The sequence below is a fragment of the Podarcis melisellensis genome (assembly GCF_964234715.1).
Source record: "Podarcis melisellensis genome assembly, chromosome: 9".
NCBI lineage: Eukaryota > Metazoa > Chordata > Lepidosauria > Squamata > Lacertidae > Podarcis > Podarcis melisellensis.
The window spans coordinates 37,546,345-37,569,538 of NC_138541.1; the positions used below are offsets into that span (position 1 = coordinate 37,546,345).

The following is a 23,194-nucleotide window of genomic DNA, read 5'->3' on the forward strand; positions in this document are numbered from 1 at the left end:
ACGTCTCCTCTAAACCAAGCCACCTAGTCATAACCTTAAGAATAATCAGTTCTTTTATTATGACTGACTGCACCCTCTTCTTCAATTTCTGTTTTATGCATTACTTTTTAATGCTGTTAATAGAGACGACCTGCCTTTCGCTAGATTCAGATTTCATGTTCAAATATTTTGATTGATTTATCTCATTTAAAAATCTATATACTGCTTGATTGTGTTTAAAAAAACCCCTCAAAGCAGTTTACAAAAAAGATATTTTGACGGGGAGCATAATTCAGACAGAACATTAGGGGGGTGTATCCAATGTCATTATTAATTATTAGTAGTAGTACTTAATTTCTAACTTGCACAAATATCAGATTAGTTTCCTAATGAGGTGGCAGATTGGACACGGGATCTATCCCTCTTCTCCCCCCCCCCCAGCCAAACACACACTCTCCCAAAAGAAGCTTCTCTAGAGGGATGGAGGCAACCTCCCATACATTGTGGGCTGTGGGTCGTCTGAGAATGCAGTGGAAGAGAATCACAGGATGCCCTGGTCTGATTGCAGGCAATTCCCCGCTCCCAATGCCCCTAACAATGTTTGGAAGGTCTCCCTGACCTTCTGGTGAGGCCTGGTGAAGGCTACAAGAGGACAAGGGATGATCAGTGGCAAGACTTTGCCTTCCATTAGAGACAACCCTGGAATTTGTGAATATGTGCTGCATGCTGCTCCCTGTGACCAGTCAGAGTTGGTGTGTGAAATGAGAAATCCTTGCCTCGATTTCCACACACTCAGATCCCAGACCAGTTATCCAACACTTAATTTAAAAACAACAACAATAATTGCTGGATTTTGCAAAAAGATGTCAGGAGTTAGAATTGGGGGAAAAAATTAAAAGTGAGAGTGAAATGGAAAGCACAATAGCTGTTTCAATATGGCTCTCGTTTTTAGATGTGCATGTAAATAATTTAGCAACATGAGACAAGCTGCCTACAAACAAATAGCTGTTCTGGGAGCAGTTATTAGACAATCTTGGTTTTGAAAAAATGCCTAATGGGTGGTAAATGGCAGATCATATATTTGAATGGGAGCCTGTTTGGGCTAACGCTGGGAGGAGAAGTTCTAATGGGCCATCCCGGAATAGCAAGAATAAGTTGCACACTGTTTGGAGGGAAGGGCAGGGGTGAACTTATCTGCTGTGGTCTTGAAGCAGCATATACGGGAGTAAGGCTAAAATGGTCAGCAAAGTCCCTGCTTCTCCTCCCAGGCTCACTATGGGTATTGTTATTCATAAGGCAATTGGGCTGGGAACCTTTTCTCTCTCTTTTTCCCAGGTACCCCTGGACTATGGAATTAACAGACCCTTTCGCTTTTGTTGCAGGGGCTCTGTTGGTGGATGGTGGTGGAGGTTTTTGGCTTCTGTAATATTATAATTGTGTCATCACAACTGGCATCTCCCAGGGAGAGGAAGCCAGAAGGTCTACATGCACCCATTAATGAAGCTGGCTCTGGAAACAATGAGTTTCTTGGAAAGGTTCCACTCCCAGAAAGGTAGCCATGCCCTCCATATGTGAGATGGGAGTAATCTATGTTACGGCTTGGCCCTGACCCAGTATTCCTAATCTGACTACACATTGGGCATTTCATCATATATTGGGTCTTTGCCCATTTCCCCACCCCCACCGACAGGTGTTCTTGCTATGTGAGTCCGTTCTAGGAAAGCTGCCACACAGCAATAATTATTTTCATTCCAAGAAGAGAATAAAATTGTTGTTCTCTTTCTAATGCTTCATGTATTCAAAAAGCATCATATCCCAACAATCTTTGCAAATAAATCAGTGCCTGTCCAAATCAAATGGTAGCATTGCACACTCATGTGCACATCCAACATCATGTGCTCAAGGGGCAGCATGCAACTAAGTCTTATTCAGAGTGGATCCACCGGTCTCTATTCTTTAGTATGATTTGGTTGCCTACCACTCTATGTGTAATGGTTTCAATGTTTATAGATCCACTGAAGACCCGAGGGTTTCAGGTTTGCATAAGCAGACATACGTTGCATGCCTCATTTTAATAAAGATCATTTCTATGTGCCTATACGATGTTGGCACCCAAATAAATGTGTGAAGGAGTACTGAATGCTTTTTTTACTGGCAAATATGAAAATTATTACACTAGCATCAAACAGAATTAATTATATAAAATTACAATAATCAGAAACACAATTGAAACTTCAGATTGTTGGACATACGCCCAGTTGTTTCTCCGATTATTAAATGTGCTGAGGCAACTGGCAAACGTCCCTACTCTGTGGGCTGGGGAAAAGCAAGAAAACAATTGAGATGTAATGTGTGGTTTCTTCAATGTTAATTGAGAAAAACTTCCTTGATGTGGCCATCATTCAAGTTCCTAAACAAATTCCAACAGCTAGTCAAATGATTAAAAAAATAAAATCAAACTAGCTTGGAAATCTATACTGTAATGCAGTATATGGGTGGCATTATTTGGAACTGAGCTGCCATTTACAGCTATTCGCTGTTTTTGTTAAAACTGAGTTATGCACACAGCAGGATTCCCTTCTGTCTCCCCCACAAATGTCAATCTGTTCTTGGAATGTTTCTTGGCTATTCATTTCATATGATGCATTTAATGCTAGAAAAGACCTAGGTTTTGGATCACTGTAGCGCTTAACCTTTTAATCCTGGCACCTAGCATTTTGAATTATTATTATTTTTAGATCTATGATGAACTTAAGCAGAAATATTCTTGCATAGATGTTTAGAATGCCCTTCTACCATGTAAACAACCAGGGCAGTTTACAGGAAAGAGACAGGTTGACAGTAAAATAACAACATAATAAAGTACACAAGCAAAACAATAATTAAGAGAGCAGTTAAAATGAGCAGTTAAAATGCTGTGAGCATTTTAAAAGCCTGGTGCCAAGCAGGCAACAATGCAGGTGCCAAGTGAGCCTTCCTGGAGAGAGATTTTCCACAAGCAAACTGTCGCTTTCCCAACAGCCCTCGCTCTGCTTACCACCCATCTTAGCACAGCTGGGAGTGCTGGAAAAGAACTCTTCACATGAGCAGGTTGGTATGAGAACAGACATTCTTAAATAGCTTTAACACTAAGAACTAGCAGGTTGAATTTTGCTCAGAAACAGACTGAGAGTACAGTAATATTATAGGGCTCTGCAACCCATATGTCATGTTCCCAACAACCAATACAGTGGTACCTTGTATTAAGTACTTAATTCGTTGCTGAGGTCTGTTCTTAACCTGAAGCACCACTTTAGCTAATGGGGCCTCCTGCTGCTGCCGCGCCGCAGAAGCATGATTTCTGTTCTCATCCTGAAGCAAAGTTCTTAACCCAAGGTACTATTTCTGGGTTAGTGGAGTCTGTAACCTGAAGCGTATGTAACCTGAAGTGTATGTAACCTAAGGTACCACTGTATGTTCTAGTAGCTAAGTGGCTGTATTTTTAATGGACTTTGAAGCCTTCAAAGGCAGATCCACATACAATGTATTACAGCAATCATCCTCAGAAGCATTTGGTCTTTGTTTTAAACAATTTGCTGTAGGTGTCTGATTCAAAACACTGGCACCAAGGCCTTGTGGCTCCTGCAATCTAGTTCCTTTTTCACCATTTAGTGAGTCATTTGGATTAGTCGTTTAGAATGATATGTAAATTTAGCACAGTTGACAATCATGACTGGAATCAACTGGCAAACTTACCTGTGCTTAATAGCAGCAAAACTTTCATTATAGTATATTCTTCAAAGCTAAGTTGCAAGCGAACAAACTGAAGGCTGATCTGGTGCATCCCCTGGCACAACTCAAACATTGCAGACTGGCGCATTCTCTCTCTGCAAAAGAAAAAAAAGGGACAGAATACAGGTAAGAATAGGCAAGCTTGGTTGGTAGAGTCCCAAGGCTACGCAAGTCCCGACTTACTTAAGAGTCAAATCACACAGCCATATACACATTGTGAAATAAGCACAAGTAGGACATGTTTAGTTGTAAGTATTGATGCAGCTCAACCATCGGCTAACTTCCTCCTAAGCCAGACAGGTCCTTGTTGGTCCTAAAATTCCTGAACTGGAGATATATATGAAATCATGGAAACTTCCTACCCTAGACTGGTGACACAGTCAAGTTTAGTGCTGCATCTCATGACACACTTTGAAGGCAACACTCATACAGCACATCAGTTTCGAGCAATTCTATAATTCAGGCATGTCCAACAGGTAGATTGTGATCTACTGGTAGATCACTGGAAGTGTGCGGTAGATCACCGGTAGATCACTGGTTCCCCCAAAGAAGCTGAACAACTGTGGCTCCCCTAAAAAAGCTCAACATTTTACCTCCTCCATGAAAAAAACTCAACAAAAACTGCCAGTTTTTAACTCTGTGAGTTAAACTCACTGCCAGTTTTTAACTCTGTGAGTAGATTGCAGTCTCTTGGGAGTTGGCCACCACTGTTCATTCATCTTGCTCTGAAGAGAAAACTCAAGGATCAGACCTTTAGAAGCCACCAACTTACTAGATGACTTTAAAAGGGGAATAGATAAATTCATGGAGAATGAAGGCCATCAGCAGCCACAAGCCATGATGGCTAAATGTTACATCAAATATCCCAGGCAGTGTTCTTCTGAACGCTAGTTGCTGGGGAACAACAGTGGCACAATGCTACTACACATTTTAAAAACTTTTAATTTTAACCACAGTAACGTTTTTCCCTGGTTGGGAGCAAAACTTCAGTATTACTAAACATACAGTGCTTGCAAAATGCGTTGAGAACTACAGAAGGAACATCAATTGATATTTTAGTTGAGCAAGTGAAGTTATAAGAGGAAACCAATGATTATTGATTTTATATACATCAGCTTAGAAAAACTTTCACAACCAAATTGCTCAATTTCTACCCCATCCCAGTCTAGTGTAAAATTATTTCTAAAAGGCAAGAGACTGGTCAAACTAGATGTGCAGTACTGTGCAACCACTTTCAGAGAAGTGAAGTGTGAACTATCAAGGAGTTCACAGGTTAATGCTGTGGAAGGACATTTGTATATTAAAGTGAACATCAGAATTAAATAGAAGAGTTCCTCAACCACTACATATTTCTAAATATATACACCATTAAGGCCACCCTAATAGATTTCATTTTCTAACTAGTGAATGATACATGTTTTCCTGGAAATATAGCAGATCAAGCTCTAGGATATTAAAAAAGAGAATACTTGTGTTGCAAGAGAATGAATCACAGGAATAATTTGCTCTTATGAAGGCTTATGTTAGAATTCAGGTATCACTTCTTAGATAGTGTTTTGAAAGCAAAAAAGGAAGTTTGTAAGGACAAATGTTCAGAGTTGTTTTCTGTACTTCTTCAACAGTCTCAGAGGAAGGAGTATATGGTTACCACCCACTCAGCTGTAAGTCATGCATTACATTGAAAGCTAGCTGATTCTTTCAGTAGATAAAGCAATATAGTTCAGCTCCTGTAATTTGGTGCTTTTTGATTTATCCAGCTGTCACCAACCATAAATATGAGTGTTTTCCCAAAAAGTACCTGAGAGAGTGCTGCTTGCAACAAGGAAAGGCTGGGCACTCTGTCATACTAGTGTTGTTATTTAGGAGAGGGGGAGAATAGCACACACACACACACACACACAGAGAGAGAGAGAGAGAGAGAGAGAGAGAGAACAGAGAGGACGAAATGCATCCATTTAAATACAAACACTTGTATTGTGCTTGATGAAGCCCCAGAGCCAGAGATCGACCACTGTCATGGACTGGTTGGACACAAAGGAATGATGGGAGGAATCGGCTGGGGAACCCCCAGGGAAGAAGGCTCAGAGTTCAGGGAGTGGTGGTGTGAAGACAATGAGTGGTCAGAGGGAGAAGACTGGGAGGTGGAGGTATCAGAAGGTGAAGAGGTAACAGGGCTTGGTGAGCTGGGAGAGTCTGTGGCAGAGAGGAACCCAGAATGAGAGGCAGAAGCTGAAGCAGGAGAGGAGGGAGGGCAAAAGGCAGAGATGCGTCTGGCTGGTAGGGAGTCACAGGTGACTCTATTTCCTACTGCAACCAGCTTTCCTCCCCCACCCCCACCCCAGAACCCAGAGAGGCATGAAAGGGGCAAAAGATAAGATAGCACCACACAGGTGCAGATTCCTCAGATTGCTTGGGAGAAACCCCAGAGAGGAGGGGACTTAGGCTGCTGTAGGTACCTTCAGTCTTAGCAACTGATCCATGGGCGGGGGAGCATACTGGGGGTGAGTTCCATGATCATTAGGCCTGACATTCTGCCAAGTCTGTGCAGATACTGTTCTTGCAAATAAAGAGGTGACTCCAATGTGCATTGTGCGATTTACTGCTGGCTCGCTCCTGTCAACCACCATAAAAAATATATTGATATGTGGTAGTTAATCTGTGTTACTACAGATGGCACTAAACTACAACTCCCATAATCCCTGGCCATTGGTAATGCTGGCAGGGGCTGAAGGAAGTTGTAGTCCAGCAAATATCTGGAGGGCTGCAGGTTAGCCATCCCTTCTACATAGCACTATCAAACTAATGCTTTTGTCAGTCATTTGAGGAAGAATGTTCATTCTATCTCCCTAAGAATATACGAATAGAAACCAGTGCCTTAAACTGTGCCCAGAAAGCTCTAAGTAGCCACTACAGTGATACCCCTGGTTACAAACTTAATTTGTTCTGGAGGTCTGTTCTTAACCTGAAACTGTTCTTAACCTGAGGTGCCACTTTAGCTAATGTGGCCTCCCGCTGCCACTGCACTGCTGCCAAAAGATTTCTGTTCTCATCCTGAGGTAAAGTTCTTAACCCGAGGTACTACGTCTGGGTTAGCGGAGTCTGTAACCTGAAGTGTTTGTAACCTGAGGTGTTTGTAAGCAGAGGTACCACTGTACAGACTTGAAAGCAATGGTGCAAAATTCTCTCAAAGGCCCATCTCCAGCTGGGTTGTACAAATTGCAGCACCTGAATTGCAGCAAGTTGTGAAAGCGTCTAAAACCATTTTCAGACCTTTCAAGCAAGGTAATCATTTTGTTACACAATAACTGCACAGTTGTTATTTATGTTTCAAGGAATGCAGAGGTCCTTTCCCTATCTATTGCAATAAAGACTGTTGTACGGAAAGCAGTTATGCAAATCTGATAGACATCTATTCAGATAGTGGCCATGATGTCATTGGCAAAGAGCAACACACCCCGTTTTTTTAAAAAAACATGTTTACTTATTTATCCATTTCTCTCTCAACCAAGCATTTCCCCACTGTAGCACTCAAATCTCAAAGAAGGCCAAACATCAAGATACTACCCATTCTGCTTTCACAACTACATATATCCTGACATATCCCCCCCCCCCACATTTCTTCTATGGAGGCTCTGTGCTCATCTCCAAAAGGGTAAGATATTGTGGCCCCGGCCATGGATCAAGGATCTGTAGCAGAGCTTCATGCTTTGGCACCGGGGGCGGAGAGCATGCGGGGGCAGGGCTGGCACCCATCCTGGGGGCGGGGTACACCTGCAGGGTTGGGGCACCCAATGCGGGTGGGAGGGAGCAGCCGCAATGGCACCCTGGGGATTGCCCTGCCGGGGGCAGGGCACTCCCTCCACACTCCTCTTCCTCCACCAGTGTCAAGGCTTGCACTAAGACAGCACTAAAAACCAGGGAGGGAGTGTCATACAGAAAGCTTCTAACAGAGAAGGCCATGACCTGCTCACAAGACTAAGTAGCCACCACTACAAAGCAAGGAACTGATACAGAGAAGAGCTCTGCTAGAAGATCCCATCTAGTCCAGCATCCTTGTCCCACACGGGCCAACCAAATGCCTATGGGAAACCCGCAAGCAGGATCTAAGTGCAACAGCACCCTCCCAACGTATATTCCCCAACAACTGGTAGTCAGGTATAATGAAAATATTATTTTCCCCCCCTTGTACTGTGAAACTCAACCTTATACTACTGATTTATTCCAGCACCTTCAAATGCTCTCATGATCCTGATGTTTGATTATTATTATTATTTCCATAGCAGTGGAAAAATCTCCTTCAGTAACAGTTTGCTTAGAATTCAATGGCACGTGTGCTTGATAGTTATTATTCTTTTATTAGTAGTATTTTGGTATTAGTATTAGTATTATTTATTGAGCTGATATACTGCCCTATACCTGGAGGTCTCAGGGCGGTTCACAGGACAAAATCAAAATACAGGACCACAAAATAGATAATCAAAATAAAAACAGCAACCCAATAATCCCCCATATCCACTTTTACAAGAACAGAATACCACGTGCAACACCAAGTTACAGCAGTGCAGGTACAGACTACGCATGAAGATGTATTACAGAAAGCATTATGTCCTATAAAGCTCCAAAGATACTCCGTGCAACAGAAGAACTATGGCTGCTACGCCACTTGAGGATAAGTTCCCCTCCATCTGAGAAATACATAACCAGCACTGGGCCAGGGAGAAGGGATGCAGTATGCCACATAAAGCACCAAATGTATGTAAACCGTGTTTCTGCAAGATTAGTAGCACTGTATGTTCTGACATGAGAAGAGAAGAGAAGACTCTCTGGAAAAGACCCTGATGTTGGGAAAGATGGAGGGCACAAGGAGAAGGGGACGACAGAGGACGAGATGGGTGGATAGTGTTCTCGAAGCTACCAGCATGAGTTTGACTAAACTGCGGGAGGCAGTGGAAGACAGAAGTGCCTGGCGTGCTCTGGTCCATGGGGTCACAAAGAGTCGGACACGACTAAACGACTAAACAACAACAACAACAAATGTTCTGACAGCAGCAGTTATCGGGGTATGGACCAAGAGGAACCTAAACAGAGTCCAGGACCTGTTTTCCCCTCATGTCCAGCCCACTAGATAATTGGTGCTGTCAGCTACAGATGTTGGAGAATACTGATGAAGGCAGAAAAGGAAGTGGAAATTGCATCAGTTTGCATGTATCTCTCTGATCAAGAATGGAATTTTTTCACATCACATTAATTAATGGCCTTGTTTTTACACTGTTTTGACATTTCCTTTACATTGGAACAAAAGTTCTGTAAATATATCCATAACTTCTGCTAAATAGCAGACAGTGAGATGCATAACAGTATTTGGTGGGAAGCCTAAGTGCAGCAAAATGGAAGCAGCGCTGATTGTGACAAGTACAGCTTGGAATGGAAATTGCTATTTTCCTCTGCATACATGCCTTTGTAGATTTGGTATTTCCGTTCTTATAGCTATTAAAACAAAGCAGCACAACAGTCTGGATGCTGAAAGTGACCTAAGGAGTGTTCTGTCTTCCACAACACCCTAAATCCAAAAGCTTGTGGCAAGCATGCAACTTATCACATAATTGAAACGGACACTTTGAAATTTTATGTGATTTCTTTTTGAAAATTTGAAGTTTTTAAAAAATAATTTCATTTGCCTTCATTATTAAGCCCAAAAATATTTTTATTTTTAAAAAATAATTTCATTTGCCTTCATTATTAAGCCCAAAAATATGATTTATAATTAAAGTTGCAATATTTCAATCCTTTTGGAAAGTCAAATAAAATAATTAGAGAAGCCAGGCCTGAAGGATTTTTAAAAATTAGGGAAGCCAGGTATGGATTTTTAAAAATATTAGCTAAAAGGAGCATGGGATTAAAAAAAATGTTGAGAAATACTGATGTAAGTTGTTAATAAGAATATCTATCCAATGTGTGTGTCTGAACTTCTTGTTAAACTTTTGGTACACATTTCCATGAAGTCCAGGCCTTCTGAAGCAGAAAATATATGGGATAGTATACCAAAAATACTTGGTTGATTCTCCAACAAGATCATGAATTACAACCCTTACCCATTAAATGCACAACTGTATACATCTCACTGTCAGACCAATTGCAAAAATTCTCTGGCCAAATACTTAAATAACATAGGTGTTAATGTTTTATTAATATTTACAAGATTATAAAAGGCTTCCTAAAATTAGGCCCATGGGATTAACAGAGCGAAACCAAAACGAATGTCAGTAGGAAAGGCAATATAGCAAATGACCTACGAAAGTTGTGGAATAATACTCTGCTAAATGCAACAATGACAGCAAACGAGCTTTTCCTCCTCTGAAACTATACAATTAAAGTAAATCTGATATGCTTGAAAACGCAGCCTTTTATTTTACTCTCCTCCCTCCTTAACTGTTAACACAGAATTAGCTGTTCAGGATACCAGGAAGAGTTACAAGCTGAAATAGCTGAAAGGTCACGTAGAGGTAGCTGCGGCCTTACAGTGTGTTATGCAATGATAAACCCATTGCTCTCAAGTTCAGCAAGGATTCCCACAGTGACTGCACATGACACAATAGAAAGGCACTCATCCGAATGGTTATTTGACCAGAACACTTATAAAATCAATTAGAAAAGGAAATTTTTAAAAATCCTAGCTATAACTAAGGCCTAATGTACTGGATCTTAACTGAAAATATGACTGGTTCTTAGCATTACCCATCTTCACTGCCCATTTCAATTCATGATTCACTGACATAGAGTTGTCTGCAGTAGCCAAGGACACCTATTCATCCCATGTGAATTCTAGCTGCCTAACCTGCTTTCGGACGCAGGTGGCGCTGTGGGTTAAAGCCTCAGCGCCTAGGACTTGCCGATCGAAAGGTCGGCGGTTCGAATCCCTGCGGCGGGGTGCGCTCCCGCTGCTCGGTCCCAGCGCCTGCCAACCTAGCAGTTCGAAAGCACCTCCGGGTGCAAGTAGATAAATAGGGACCGCTTACCAGCGGGAAGGTAAACGGCGTTTCCGTGTGCAGCTCTGGCTCGCCAGATGCAGCTTTGTCACACTGGCCACGTGACCCGGAAGTGTCTCCGGACAGCGCTGGCCCCTGGCCTCTTAAGTGAGATGGGCGCACAACCCCAGAGTCTGTCAAGACTGGCCCGTACGGGCAGGGGTACCTTTACCTTTACCTTTAACCTGCTTTCAGAATTGCCTTTCAGTATCACCACGGTATAGCATATTTAAACTGAAAAGTTGCATCACAAAAAGTTTCCTAAAAATAAGTGCCCCTTCAAAATACAGCACGCCAGCTGCACTGCCCATATCTATTTGTTGATTCCAAACTCCAGATATATGTTATCTGGCCCTAAAATCCAGTGCTTCTCATTAGGCAATAAACTAGCTGCACACTACTGGTTTCTGACCTACTTTTTGGGAAACACTTTTAAAATCTAACATTGAAAAAACCCCTGCACTTATTTGTTAGCTATGCTGTTCCATTTATTTGTTTCATATTAATCTGAGCATACTGTTCCCCTGCATTGGACTCTACTAGGGGTACTAGCAGTAAGTTAAACCTGATGAATAGTAAAATCATATGTGAATTTCATCAAACCCTCTGTAGTCACAGAAAGAATCCCCATGCTTAATGTTTATATATGGGCCAAGGAGCAATTCCAACAGTTTTGGGCTAATAAAAGGAATTGAAGAATAGAAAATATTTTTAGATGTTAGACTCATAGACTATACCAGCTGCATTGGCTCCCGGTGGAGTACAGGATCAGGTTTAAGGTGCTGGTTTTAACCTTTAAAGCCCTATACGACCCAGGACCCTCGTACCTACGGGACCGCCTCTCCTGGTATGTCCCACAGAGGACCTTGTGGTCTTCAAACAAAAACATCTTGGAGGTCCCGGGCCACAGGGAGGTTAGGCTGGCCTCAACCAGAGCCAGGGTTTTTTCGGCTGTGGCCCTGATCTAGTGGAATGCTCTGTCACAAGAAACAAGGACCCTGCGGGACTTGACATCTTTCCGCAGGGCCTGCAAGACAGAGCTATTCCACCAGGCCTTTGGTCAGGGCACAGCCTGACTCCCTCCTTCTGTAATCCTCATAGCACTCTAGCCCAATGGTTGCCATCAATTTGATTTTGAATTGGTTGTTAGCCGCTCTGAGCCCAGCTTCGGCTGGGGAGGGCGATTTACAAATAAAATATTATTAAGAGCCTCATGCTCTACCGACTGAGCTGCTGAGATTATGGGGACTACTTTGCTATCTACATTGGGACAGTCTGGTTTACATGTTACTTTATCCACAAATGAAGCTCAGGGGGGACCTGAACTGCTAGTCTGTAGAAGAAAACATTTACAACAGTAGTGTTCCACTGCAACCCACATAACATATGTATCACAGGACAAATAACAATATTGCAACGGTATAGCAAATATGCAATAACAATATTGCAACGGTATAGCAAATATGCAAGTGTAACAGTTTAATACATTCCAAATACTTTCAACACACACAGCAAAAGGGCACATGCTAGACAGAGCGCCTTAAGAATCTGGAGGATAGCATGGGCAAGACTTTAAAGGTGAATTTAAAACAGAAAGGAAGACAGACATGGAATGGCTCCCTTCCCCCAGCAGTTATAGCTATGATATGAAGCTAGGAATGCTTCATTAAAACATTTTGGTTTCTTTCAAGACTGCAAAGAAAAGGAATTATAATCGTCATGAATACACACTGGGCAAACTGCTAGCTGTATACAAAATAACTATTCTGTGAATGTGCTTAGAAATCCAGCAATATGGGTGTTTTTGTATACTGAAAGGTAGAGAGTCCTCCAAACTACAGTAGGCACCAAAGGCGGGGGGGGGGGGGAGGGAAGAATGATGTTTTCTGTTAATCTAGGTTTCGTATCGGCTAAATTTCAAAGCCAATGGAATGCTAATGCTTTGGAAACAGTATCTGATACAATGGCAGATACGGATCAAATGGATGGGTAGGAGGAAGGTTTCTCAGAAAGATATTTCCTGAGCTCTCTTTCATTGGCATCCATATTTTGCGGCCTTTGCATCTCTGCCTATCTAATAGTGCTCTATTTATTCTTCCTTTGTAAAAGCAAATATTTGACAGATAACTTACTCATTAAAGACTAAATCAGGAGCAAAATAGAGGAACTGGCTATTTGTATGCCTGTATGATCTCCAGCTCAAGGCAAATGACGATAGACACATCCAAGAATATTGGATTAGAGTAATTTGGTCCTCAAGAGGCAAGCTTCGAAAACCTGAAGAACAGAACAACAAATCAAAAACAGCATTTAATAGATCAGTGAGCTACTTTACCACCATCATAAGTATGGAAAACAAAACACCATTGTGCAGGCAGTTTATCCACATTCATTTTTAACAATGAAATATGCTACGTTTTGAAGACGCATCAGTGATTAATTTTTAGAGAGAGGTGTTGAGGTTCAGGCTTGCTAGGAAACCACGCCCTCCAGGGTCCAAACTGCATCTGACTTTATCTCCACCCTTAAATCCAAGGAAGTATGTAGGGAGGGGTGTCTTTTACCCTTTGCCCTGCTATGGATCCAATCTGGATTGGGCCATCTGCACTTGCAATTTCAACTGCCAAGCACATGAGTGGGGGGGGGGGCAGAGCCCTCTGCCCTAACACACTATGGTCCCGATCCATATGGCCCTTCCTCCACACTGGCTAGTTTTCATCACAAACCATCCTTAATGGCAAAACTACATGGCTAACATCATGCGTAATTGACATACTTTGTACCCTAATCCCAAGGAAATGGAGGGAAATCCAGCCAGTATATGGAAGAGAGTTTGGATTTGATATCCCGCTTTATCACTACCTGAAGGAGTCTCAAAGTGGCTAACATTCTCCTTTCCCTTCCTCCCCTACAACAAACACTCTGTGAGGTGAGTGGGGCTGAGAGACTTCAGAGAAGTGTGACTAGCCCAAGGTCACCCAGCAGCTGCATGTGGAAGAGTGGAGACGCGAACCCGGTTCCCCAGATTATGAATCTATCGCTCCTAACCACTACACCACACTGGCTCTCTCTAGGAAGGGACAATTTAAGTCCTTACTGTCATTTCACAATTTTCATGGTTAAGCCTCTCTTGTTTGAAATAATTCCAGGTCAGAGTCCTCATGAGCCCATTAAAAAAATGAAACAATATATATCTAGGGGAGAAGGCCTAAGAATGGCTGTTGGGTTTCTGTCCAACTTGGAGCAGTTGGATGCTATGTTTTCATGTGTTCTAAACAAATATTAATTTTATTTAGGCAATAGCTTATGCAAAACGCATGCATTCTTGGGAGAGGAAGTTTAAATTTCCATTCACTGACACAAGCAGGGTCACACACAAAGGACTATTGCTTCTCAGAGGAAGCTATTAATTAAATGTTGATACAGGGAATGTATTCTTACCAAGTTCTTTTGGGCAAGGCATGCCTGAAAGCCACGAGGCCCTTATTAAAGGGATGTGCTAGAGGAGCCCCCTTACCTGGAAGTATCTTTGCCCACTTTACCACCTGAATCATCTGCTTGCCAGCAAGACGGTTTAAAGTGGAGAGCAGGTGTTCTGCCGTATCTGGCTTGGAGCCGTCATACCCAGCATATACAATTTCAGGTTCAATGTTCTCAAGGACCATAGCAGGCGAGGGAGTAAGTGCCGGAGAAACTGCAGATAAGTGAGGAACAAGTGCTGTGTTTACAGAAGGTTCTTTAGCTGGAGCGATATACGTCGTTCCTTCTTCTGGACTTTGGGGTGGCGGCTGCTGCTGCTGCTGCTGCGGTTCATCATGGATCCCTTTTAATTTGCCCAACTTCTTTGACTTACGAGCTGTGGGGGAGAGGGGAAAATGTTATCAGCTTTCTTTGTCTCTTCAATAAAAAAGAGAGTATGAATGACACCTAAGGAAATAGTAACCAGGTCAATGACATAATACAGTAAGAACCAGAAAGATCAGTTAGTATTTTTTTAAAATGAACCTTGTGTTTTTAATTTATTGATTTGTTTATTTATATGTGGATGGAGCAGGTGGGGTCCAAATGACTGCAGACCATACCCTTCTCCAATCTTCCACTCACCTTACCAGTTATATATAAAAAAAAGTTAGGCAAAAGTTAGGATTTTAGAAATATGCAAAACTATGTCTGGAAAGACATCCAGCCATAAAATGACAGACATTCAAGATTTAGCAGTTATCAATGTTTTTCTAACTCTGTGCCAACTAAAAAAAAAGATTTGCTACAATAATTTATTTACACTGCACTGTATGTATGTATGTATGTATGTATGTGTGTATGTATGTGAATACATATTTGGAAGACAATTATCCTAATAGAGATTGAGCATCCCTGAAAATTGTTCAGTTGTATGTTAAGCATGTGCATATGAAGAACCTGTCCCTTGCATCTTGTGAAAAACAAATGGATTAAGTCACCTGGCCTTACAGTCATGAATGATTTCTACTCTCTGCTGCCTTCATTCATTCATTCATTCATTCATTCATTCATTCATTCATATAAATGGTATGATCTGGTATATATATTTTCTTCTCATATATCTGGCAGGGATAAATCACAAAACATGGACAATTCAATGTTTCTAAGGGAGACTCTAGAAATACCCTTCTCCACATTTCTAAATGAGTCCGGATGTGCCCAGACTTTTGAGATGCTTAAATCAGTAAAAATTCTTTTCTCTAGCACTTTAGACTAAGGTATTTTGTTACACTGCCTTGGTTATATACATACTGAGTTTGGAAGTTTCAGATGTGCCCCAATATACAGGATCTTCCTGACACATACTTGTTTTTCAGATACACAGATCATGATGTATCCCAATACATGGGCGTTATGTACTAAGCTTGGATCCTAGAACAGTAGGCAGGTAGGATCCTAGAATGCAACAACCTGATTGGCCTGCAGGAGCAGCCCAATCAGACCCCAGGAGGAAGTTAATCAGCCTATGAGGCTGGTAGGATACTAGGATGCAACAAATGATTGGCCTGCAGCAGCAGCCAATCAGGCGCCAGGAGGGAAACATAATCAACCAGACGGTACCCATTGTGTAAATAATGTATATAAAGCCTGAGGTTTGGGGGGGGGGGATTCAATCACTGTTCCTATGAGCTGAAATAAAAAGCATGAAATTACTACTCGACTCTGAGAATATTTCAAGAGGAATGTCTTGAAGAACTATCTGTTTTTCAAATGCACAACTACTGCTTTGATAGGAGACATTAGTCCTGTTCAGGCCACCCAATTCAGGCCACACTAGCTAGTCCACCCCTGATGCTGGGTGCTCCAATTAGGATTTTTCCCAGATGTCATGCATGTGCTCCATGACTGTCTGCAGAGATGAAACCTTTACCCTGCTTAATGTGCACATTTGTGCATGTGATGGCTTCTATTGAACCCAGAACCCCGATTTCAAAGAAGGCTCCAGCTTGCATGAGAGTTCTAAGTGTATACAGCTGTATTTGTGAAGTTTCATCTTTCTCCATACGTTTGTGCAGATGCCATGGAGCAGAGAGATTCAGAGCAAGACAAATCGAGGGTTAGGCTAATCCGCATGGCCCCACGCATTGATTCAACTTGTGAGTCAGATTGCCTGAATAGGGTTATTGGGCGACTTTATTATGGGTATACAAAGAACTCTAGATTCCACCCCCCTTAAAAAAATATATAAAAGTAGAATTTTGAAAAGGAAACAGTACTAATGCAGTGCAGATGCCAAATTCAGGAGTCATCATACGGCTTCTCTTCCAGAAAGGAAGTGCTGGTATCCAACAGAAATTGTTGTGTCTGCAGGGCTTCCATTGTGCTAAAATTGCCAACCTTATATCTCCATTTACCTTAACTGAGATTTTATTGGAAGGCAGAAAAAAATTGATAATGTCGCTCTGTGTATATTATGCCTCTTTTTAAAATTAGGCTTGCATCTGTCAATGAAGCAGACTGGGTTATTCATTTCTGCAGAATCATTTTGGATGCAGTCAATATGATGACGTGGAAACTTGGAAGGGAAAGTGAAGGCTGCATTAGTGAAGTTAAGAAATAGCAAGGACAAGAACTTTGGAGTTGGGCATCAGGAAGAAGGACTTCTGGAGATGCTGCAGAGAAACAAGAAGCAAAACGTGCACAGTGTGACAAAAAAAAGGTAGTGCGGGGAAAACACGAACATTAGAATGTAGACCAAAATATCATGAAGGTCAGATGGATGTTTATTGACTTGACACTAGAAGAATGTTTGGACTAAAGGAACATCACTGAGTCACAAGGCTATGTTTATGCCCTATCCTATTGGTTTTCTCATGAAAGGGTGCTCAAGACAGACAAGTGAAGACATTAGCCACAACCTAATGTGGTGCTGTGGGTTAAACCACTGAGCCTAGGACTTGCTGATCAGAAGGTCAGCAGTTCGAATCCCCATGACGGGGTGAGCTCCCGTTGCTCGGTCCCTGCTCCTGCCAACCTAGCAGTTTGAAAGCACGTCAAAGTGCAAGTACTTTCCTGTTCCGGCGGGAAAGTAAACGGCGTTTCCGTGTGCTGCTCTGGTTCGCCAGAAGCGGCTTACTCATGCTGGCCACATGACCCGGAAACTGTATGCTGGCTCCCTCGGCCAATAAAGTTGGTTATGACTGGACCCGATGGTCAGGGGTCCCTTTACCTTTAATGAATAGAGAGGAAGGTGCCCACTGATCTTATAAGGCTTCACCACACACAGTGTTCTAAACAATTTGAAGGGACAGATCTCTGAAATGCCTAGAGATGAATGAGAACTATCAAAAGTGCTACAACAAATAAGAATAGTTAATGTATCCAAATGCTTATCAAACAAGTGCATAGCAGAGGAGGAGATTGGTGAGCTATCCTATGGAGAGAATCTTACTCCTTGAGACAATGAGCTTTTCATATGATGAGAATGGTGCTCTGAGCAGGATCTCTTAGCATGATCTGAATACATGGAAAGAAGACCAAAGTAATACATATTGAGCAGAACATCTAGTCCCAATGATGGGCTTCTTCAGAAATAGAGACTATAGGCTCATTCAGGGCAGATGTTGGCTCCCACATTACTTTCTCCAGTCAACATCTTAAAAGGTGCTTGTTAAGAAGTAGCTCTAAGGAGATGCTTGGCTATGCAAGTCTCAGTTTCTTAGCTTTAAGATGCACAGTTAGGGAGGTCTGACTCTCAACCCATTCCTAAATTTATCAGGAAGGAAATATATAAGGAAGTAATGGGTAAGAAAATGAGAGTTTATCTATTTAGGATAATTTCACATTCTTTTCTAGAGATTACTCAGGGTGGGATGTAATCAACAAAAGAAAAATAAGTGTGGAAAGAGATCATAATATATAACCAACATAGACATGTACTCCCACTCAGAAAGATCCTGCACTGTTTACTCAGATGTGTTGAAACCAGAACTCCAGCAAACCACATGAGAAAGAAGAGATCCATAAATGCAGATTGCCTACTTATATTGTGCCCTTATGTGCCCTTGCTAGCAAAACCTCATGCGTCCACACACCCACACATACATACATTTTTTATTTTGTTGTTCTGCCTTTCACAGACAGAATATTATTATTATTATTTTATTATTATTATTATTAATTAATGAATTTATAAATGGCTCCCCGGCCATTTACAATACAAATATTAGAATGCATGGAAGAACTAAATATATACACAGCAGAGTAAAATCAAGTCTTAAAATATCAAATTCAATGTACAAAATGGCTGAGTTACAAATCAGGGAAGAATATTCAAAATAAAGGTTTTCAGATGCCACCCAGAAGCAAGAATGCTAGCTGCTTGTCTAGTTTCGATAGGAATCTGATTTCAGAGAGCTGGAGCTGCAGCACTAAAAGAGTATTTTTGTTCGTTTGTTGCCAGCTACCCCTCTTAGCAAGGCCCCATCAGAAGAATACTATTGCCAGGAGGGGTAGATGATGGAAGGTGGTTCCTCAGGTGGCCTGGCCCAAAGCTGTGCAGGGCCTTAAATGCTAGGAGCAAAACCCTGAACAACGGCATTGCCTGCAGCTTCCAGACTATTTCCAAGGGAAGCCTCACGTTCTACAGTAATCCAATACTGACGTTACCAATGCCTGGACCAAGTCACAACTATCTTACCAAAACCAGTCATAGCTATCTTAGCAATCAAAGCTGATAAAAGGCACGCTTGGCAACTGAGGCGACCTATGCATCAAGCAACAGAGATGGATCTAGAAGCACCTCAATACTGTGTACCTGTTCCTCCAGAGAGAGTGCATCCTGTCCAGAGCAGGTAACTGATCTATTGTTTAGGCATAGGAACCACTCCCCCGCCCTGCCCCCAAGCTACTATTTCCAGACTTTCCTGAAAAGAGGTACTTCTGTTAAAGCACCCTGGAAATTACAGCTCTGTGAAGGAAACAGGGCCTAAGAAACCTCAGCCCACTTAAAAACTATTTAAAAATTTGATACTGCTTTAAATGTATAATGCTGATGGGACCTCAATAAAGGTTGTCCATTAGGGTAACCAAGGTTGATTCAGATCTGAACTCAGAGTCAAATGGGTCTACACAAACAGCCTTGTACATTGCAAGCTGGGATGCCCGGTGGATAATGTATATTACACCAAGGAATTGGAACACATTGCAAGAACTAATTGGAAGACATTGTGGTGGTTTGTGTGACAGAAACTGCCCGACCAAATTCTGATTGACACTATAGATGCCAAATCAAAGAATTTATCCAATTATCTAGGACATACATGTGACAAGATAAGTGGGCTTCTATTTCCTGAATGGAACAATTTAAGTCTCGAGTGTCCTAAATAGGGTGGGTTGAGGATGACCGGGTCATGCTTAGCCCAAAAAGCCAAAAACACAGTTGGGGAACAATTGCAGGTATGGATGTCAAGCAGTAACTTAGAGGAAAGAATATATCAAGTTAACACCTTATAATAAATCACCAACTCAACTGCTGTTAGCAACTTGGATTTACTTGCAGCTCTCTCTTCTAAGAGTAGCCAGGTGCTGCTTAATTTATGAAAACCAACAAGCTCATGGCCATAGGTGGTCTGGCTCTAGGGTACAGAGCCTCTTAGATTACATTATAGGCCAGAGTAAACATGCCTTAAATGACAATATGGAAGATAAGTAGGTAAATTAGAGGTCATTGTTTTATGAGGAGGTATCTTACTGATTTCAACATGAAATGCTGTAATGCTCTTCCTTTCTAGAAAACCTTACAGATTCCCTATACTTTAGCAATATAAATCTCACATTAAAATAACAAACAACTGAGCAAAATTCTACAAAAACATAGAATACCCTGCTGATCTTATCTGAAGTCAATCAAATATTTTCTTTTGAAAATAGTGCTCAAATTAAATCTGATGCAATTTGCACTAAAGTTCACATAACACACCCTTTAAGTACATACCAGGCTACAGGTCTTTTTCTTCTTCTCCTCACTGATCCCAGCTTATTCCATGGAAACTAAACATTATCTTAAGTTTAGATAATAGCGCACAAATTTCTTGCTAAATCTAGAAAAGTTATCATACTCTAACCATACTGACCAAAATAGTGAATCCGTTAGACTGATTCACCAGATTCACAGTTCATTTGAGCTAATTAAAAGAATTAAATGCCGGATGTAGACTAAGTTATTTTCTGGATTACTTTAGGAACAAGATACAATTCATCAATAAAATTTAGAAATGAGCTATTTATGTGAGCAACTGAAATATTTTGTTCTTTAAAAGCATATTCCAGGTTTAGCAAACATTCTAATATTAAAGAACCATCTTTCTGCATCATCCTTCTTCCCTCCTTAATTTCTCTGGCACTATCCCGTAGCTAAAGTAAGCACCTTCATCGCACCCTCCTGCTAACTTTGTTGAAACAACTTAGTCTCTACTAGAATTAAGACTGGCCGATCCTCCTTCCAGCTCCCCACCCCCACCCCTGGTTGCTTCCACACCCAACTGTTCCCTCTGGCTGAACTTTGCTACTCCCAAGAGCCAGTCCCTGCTCTTCATCAGAATTTCACCCTTCCCTCCCAATTCCTGCCTGGAGTCTTTAGTTTCCTTCCTTCCTGTGCAACTGAAGGGCAATTTCTGTAAGTCCCCCCTCCCTCTACCCTCGGCCGTCATTCTTCTTTTAGCCAGCTACAGCTTACCACCACTGGAATACTTATAGCATAAATATGTTTTGTTGCAAATGCAGGTTAATGATGCTGCTGCTGCTGATTTTACATGTCATTTGCTTCTAAAATTCAAGGACAGAGGGCATTCTGCCCGTGAAACGCTGTTTCCAAACTGATTACATCATCTTAAGCCTCCATTCACTACAGTTTCTGCAGTGGAGTCAAAACAAAGATTTGCTGGCTAAGAAGTTGCCCCCCTTTCACAGACACATTGTAAAGAGAGAAAGCTCTTCATATTTGGTGGGCTTTGATCTTTGCAAGGGGCAAGAGGAAGGAAGTACACAACTGCATTGCTGCGGTAGCACAAGGACCTGCTCCTTTGTTCCCTTGCTGTGCTGCAAGGTTGCAGTGCAACACAAAAAGAGATGTTGCTTAGGCAATTTGGGGACATGCTTCCTTCTGCTTGAGGTCCCTACAAGTGAGTGATTTATGAAATCAGTTGTAATTAGAAAGATATTAGAATATGTTGGACATATGTTGGACGACAGCTGTCCTTTTACTTCCCCCTGCTCAGAGATACACAGAAGGCAGGTAAAAACGACAGAGTGGCTAAACACCCATAAAAATAACAAAGGTACGTGGAACACTTTTTCTACCTAACAACCCCTTTCACCTCACACACAAAAATATTTTGGTGATGCTTTGGCCCAGGTCAACTTGAAACCTTACATTTATGAGAGGCCTGGCTAGAAATGGACTTTTGTATCTTCATAGCGCAGGTATGAAATTATACTGCTAAAAGCAATTACTCAATTTAATAATGAATATAGGGTACATAGAATCTGTCAACACTTCCTCTCAGAGGACGGACAAAGAGGTTCACCTTCAGAGACAGAGTCTTGACATCAGATACCCCCTTTCTGAGGCTGTGGGAATACCTGAAGCTGGTTCATCTCTGACTCTGATGTCAGAAAGGGAAAAGAGAAGGATTTCCATAGGCATGTTGAGGGGGTGTGAGAAGAGGCTGGAGAGCAAAGATCCCACAGTCCTCTCCTTCTGACATACCCAACAACAGGAAAACCAACTATGCTACACATGCAATTTGCTTCTCTCCCGTTGGTATCAATGAGAGATAAAACTGCTTTTAAAATAACAAAAAGAAAATGAACTGGAAGTGAAAAAAGTGGAGGGACACCTACCATCATCACTACCATCTTCCAACCTGCCAGCAGAAGCCCGGCAAAAGCCTAGGAAGAGGCGGTCTGTCTGCCTTTGGTTCTTGCTCTCCCCGCCCTCTTGGATCACTCTGCCCATTTTTAATATAAATATATATATTACTAGGCTGGAAATTAGCAGGAAATCTGGCAGATAACACATTGCTTGAACTTTCTTTCAGTTAATTCTATTTTGATATTCTTTTGGAACGCTCCCACAGCACCACCAAAAAACCCGCACAACTCCTGATGCTTTAATCTTCTTAGCTGTGTGAAACTCTACTAAAATTACTGTCATCATCTAACACCCACCTTCCTTATTCTGAGCTATAAAATACATATTTCAAAAAAAAGGAAAAAACCTAGAATGACAATAGGGTTTTAGTAGCTTTTGTATAATACTTCTTTCTTAGTTGAGTAATTCAGGATAAAACTTCTGAGACCATCCAGCTGATACCAGTTTAAGAATAGACATGTTTAAAACATGTTTTCTCAGTGAGTATCTAGTAGTGATATATGCTTACCTCCCAAATTCATTCCAGCTTGAAGACATTTCTGTAATCGGCAAGCTGGGCAGTTTTTTCTTCGAATCTTATCAATTATACAGTCATTCCGTCCAGCACATAAATAATTGTGTTGCCCTGCATTAACAAAAAAAGAAAAAGAAAAAAAGTTATATTCTACTGCATTCAACTGTATAAAGACTTAGCGATGAAAGAAGGGATTTCTCCCTTGTTTGCAATCTAATGTTACATCTTTTTAAATACAAACCCTCCAGAGCACCTGATGCAGCACACCACATTAAATCATAAAACAATTTTTAAAAGAAAAGAGCCCTCCAGCACAATACCCAAGAGAGCAGAACAGAATTCATAAATGAAGAGCATAAAATCAGGAAAGTTGCTTCTTTAGTAAAAACTTCCAAAGAGGTAGCAAAAACAACAGAGACCTTTGTAGTGCCATAAAGGCTAATGCACATTATATATATAGTCTAGAGTTCCAGCTTTCATGGACTAGAATTCACTTTATCAAATGCAAAA

The 23,194-nt window shown here is 41.5% G+C and overlaps 1 protein-coding gene across 8 annotated transcripts in view; it reads right to left on the reverse strand.

Moving 5' to 3' along the window:
* NR3C2 (nuclear receptor subfamily 3 group C member 2) overlaps positions 1 to 23,194 on the reverse strand; it is a 135,881-nt gene that overhangs the window by 10,352 nt on the left and 102,335 nt on the right. For all 8 annotated transcript variants that reach the window (XM_081925978.1, XM_081925974.1, XM_081925972.1 and 5 more), the window contains 4 exons: positions 22,679 to 22,795; positions 14,293 to 14,631; positions 12,908 to 13,052; positions 3,715 to 3,845 (listed from right to left, as the gene is read on the reverse strand). In XM_081925978.1, the coding sequence (XP_081782104.1) occupies positions 3,715 to 3,845; positions 12,908 to 13,052; positions 14,293 to 14,631; positions 22,679 to 22,795 (732 nt within the window). The remainder of the gene's footprint in view (positions 1 to 3,714; positions 3,846 to 12,907; positions 13,053 to 14,292; positions 14,632 to 22,678; positions 22,796 to 23,194) is intronic.